Here is a 2,661-nt window from a genome sequence, read left to right on the forward strand (position 1 = left end):
AAAAGAAGAGTATTGACTCAAAAAAAAAAAAAAATACAAACATTTATTATTATTGGTAAAAAATATCAATAGGGGACCACAAAAAAATACTAGCAAATCAATATCACACGGTCACAAATCTTTGTACTACTCAAATCACATCCACAACAAAAATTCAACATGCATTAATAAACATTATTGTTATATGTATTTTATGGTATTTTCAATCATATATAAATGCGACTTGGAAGTTGGAAGAATATGTTATAATTAGTCAAAGGCAATTAATTAAAGTTTGTAATGATTGATTTAATTAACGTACCTGCCTAAGGAAACCTTCGATAGTTGAAAGCTTGCTCATGGCCACAGCCATTTGTCCCATGTAATTAACCATGTTTGGTGGAGAACTCAATGAATCTGATGTTATGGTTTCTGTTAGTGATTGATTGAGAGCTTCAAGCCCTTGGGATAGAGCTTCTTCTGCCTCACGTGTTGTTTGTTGCAACCCACATATCCCTAATATTTGTTGCTCCGTAAGAGGCTCAATTTGAGCCATAATAACCTAATTCAACGCACATACATTAATATTTAATAATAATAACTTTGTTCTCAATAATAGATCTATCTAGTTGATATTTGAAATTTTCAATATTCTATACAATTTTTCCTATGTTATTATTTATATTGAATGTTTTTTATATCAAATATCATTTTAATTTCTATGCTTGTTTTCATATAATACACGTAAGATATGCATGCGAACAAAATTAAATTATGTACAATGGATATATAGATAAAATTAAAGCATTTTTGTATGAGAAAGAAAGTGTGCATGGCATGCATATAATGATTAGGTCATGGTGTAGCTAGGAATTAGGTTTTTCTTGTCATATGTATGTTACACAAGTTTTAGGGTTATTGAGAGGTTGTTTATTGATTAACTAGAGTACAAGGAAGAGAGGTGGGTATGGAGGAAGAAACTTTATTCCCATCAAATAACATAAGGAAATAAGACAATGAAAGAAAGAGACCCGTGCCACTTTGTTTCTCTTTCATGCATGGTTCCTTAGGCCACATTTTGATTCCAATATACCAAAAATTGAAGTGAAAGGTATGGCTTTAAGGGAATGAAGCCTAACTATACCCAATACCGGAAACCCTCTATCATCTTCCTTAATTCATTCATCACATTAAATTCATACATTTTCCCTCAAAAAAAAAAAAAAATTCTTTGGTAGCCCCACCGACAAAAGTTACTGAGTCAATGCATTTATTTTATCAACTCCTTTTAAATACAAAATTGTATAACTCTCCCTTGTTATCCTCCCCCTTTTCGGCGTTGAATTTATACTATAGGAGAAAAGAAAAAACTTCAATTTGAAAAATAGGGGAAAAATGTTTCTCTTAAAAATTAATAAGAAATTATAGGCCTAGCTAACCAAGGACATCTTGACAAATTTTAATTCTATGTACTTGAGCTCTTATGCGTTAGTGATGTAATAAATTTATAAAAATTTCTATATATTGTGAAATATTCATATACTTATATCTAATTAGATGCTACTATCTCTAGGTTCATAAAAATATTTAAAATAAAAATTTTATCTATATGACAATACCTGATTATTATAATGTAAAAGAATTTTAAATTTACATATATATTATGGAAATTAAACTTTTGATGATTGATGATGAAGATGATTAATAAATCAATATCAAGAGCTTAATGAATTATGAGAAGTCTTATTAATTAGTCCTTCTCCACCCATTCTATATGTTTATATCTTGGTGTTTATTTGTTATTTAGTATATATAGCACAAAATGTTAATTGGGAAATTATATATATATATAGGGCTATTATTATATTCATATCGTACTTTTAAATAACAGTTTTAATTAATGCATTCCATATCTGCTATAAATATAAAAATTATGAACAAAAATATATATAGTAAATATAAAAAGAATATTATTTAAAACCCTAGGTAGGAAATGTACCTTAATGAGTTCAGAAGGCCTGAAGCCACCGATCCACATGAAACAGCGTTCAGCTGGTGTTTTCCACATTCCAAAAACAATATGAAATGCGTCTGTTTTGGCCACAATGCTCTTCAGATTAATCACTTGGTCATAATGACCCAAGCAATTTTCAACGTACATTCTTAGCTCGTTCTCCTGCAGGTGTTCCTGCACCGCTGCTCTTAGTTCGCACACTAGACGGTGGAACTGAATGTGTCTGTATTTGAGATTGGAAATAATTAATTAACAAATAACAATCCATCTATTCACACAGTTAATTGTAATAATACACACGTGCTGATGACATAATACATAATTGTATTTGACTTTGAAAATAAAATAAAGTAAACCATGCATGGAATTCTATTCAACATTTATTAAAACTCATTTAACTAATGAGGTTAGACTTTTTTTTTATTGTTGTAGTATTAATATAATATAGTATGATATACGTGTAGTATATGTATACTCTCTTTATTCAAAATATATAATTATTGGTTTGACTAAATACGTTCATTTAAAAAAATCTATCTGTCTATATATATGCAGTAGTTACATTATCTTATAAAGTATATATTTAGACAAAGTGGTAATTATTTTAGAATAGAGGGAACAATAATAACGATGATTCTAATTAAATAATAATAGTAATAATTTATGTG

General features: G+C 28.5%; 1 protein-coding gene across 2 annotated transcripts in view; it reads right to left on the reverse strand.

Moving 5' to 3' along the window:
• Positions 1–2,661, reverse strand: part of LOC107625497 (bZIP transcription factor TGA10) — a gene marked incomplete in the record, with an annotated part of 9,921 nt that overhangs the window by 3,873 nt on the left and 3,387 nt on the right. For both annotated transcript variants that reach the window (XM_016328143.2, XM_016328144.2), the window contains 2 exon segments: positions 302–541; positions 1,979–2,204. In XM_016328143.2, coding sequence (XP_016183629.1) covers positions 302–541; positions 1,979–2,204 — 466 coding nt within the window.

The sequence above is a fragment of the Arachis ipaensis genome, chromosome B02 (assembly GCF_000816755.2).
Source record: "Arachis ipaensis cultivar K30076 chromosome B02, Araip1.1, whole genome shotgun sequence".
Lineage (NCBI taxonomy): Eukaryota > Viridiplantae > Streptophyta > Magnoliopsida > Fabales > Fabaceae > Arachis > Arachis ipaensis.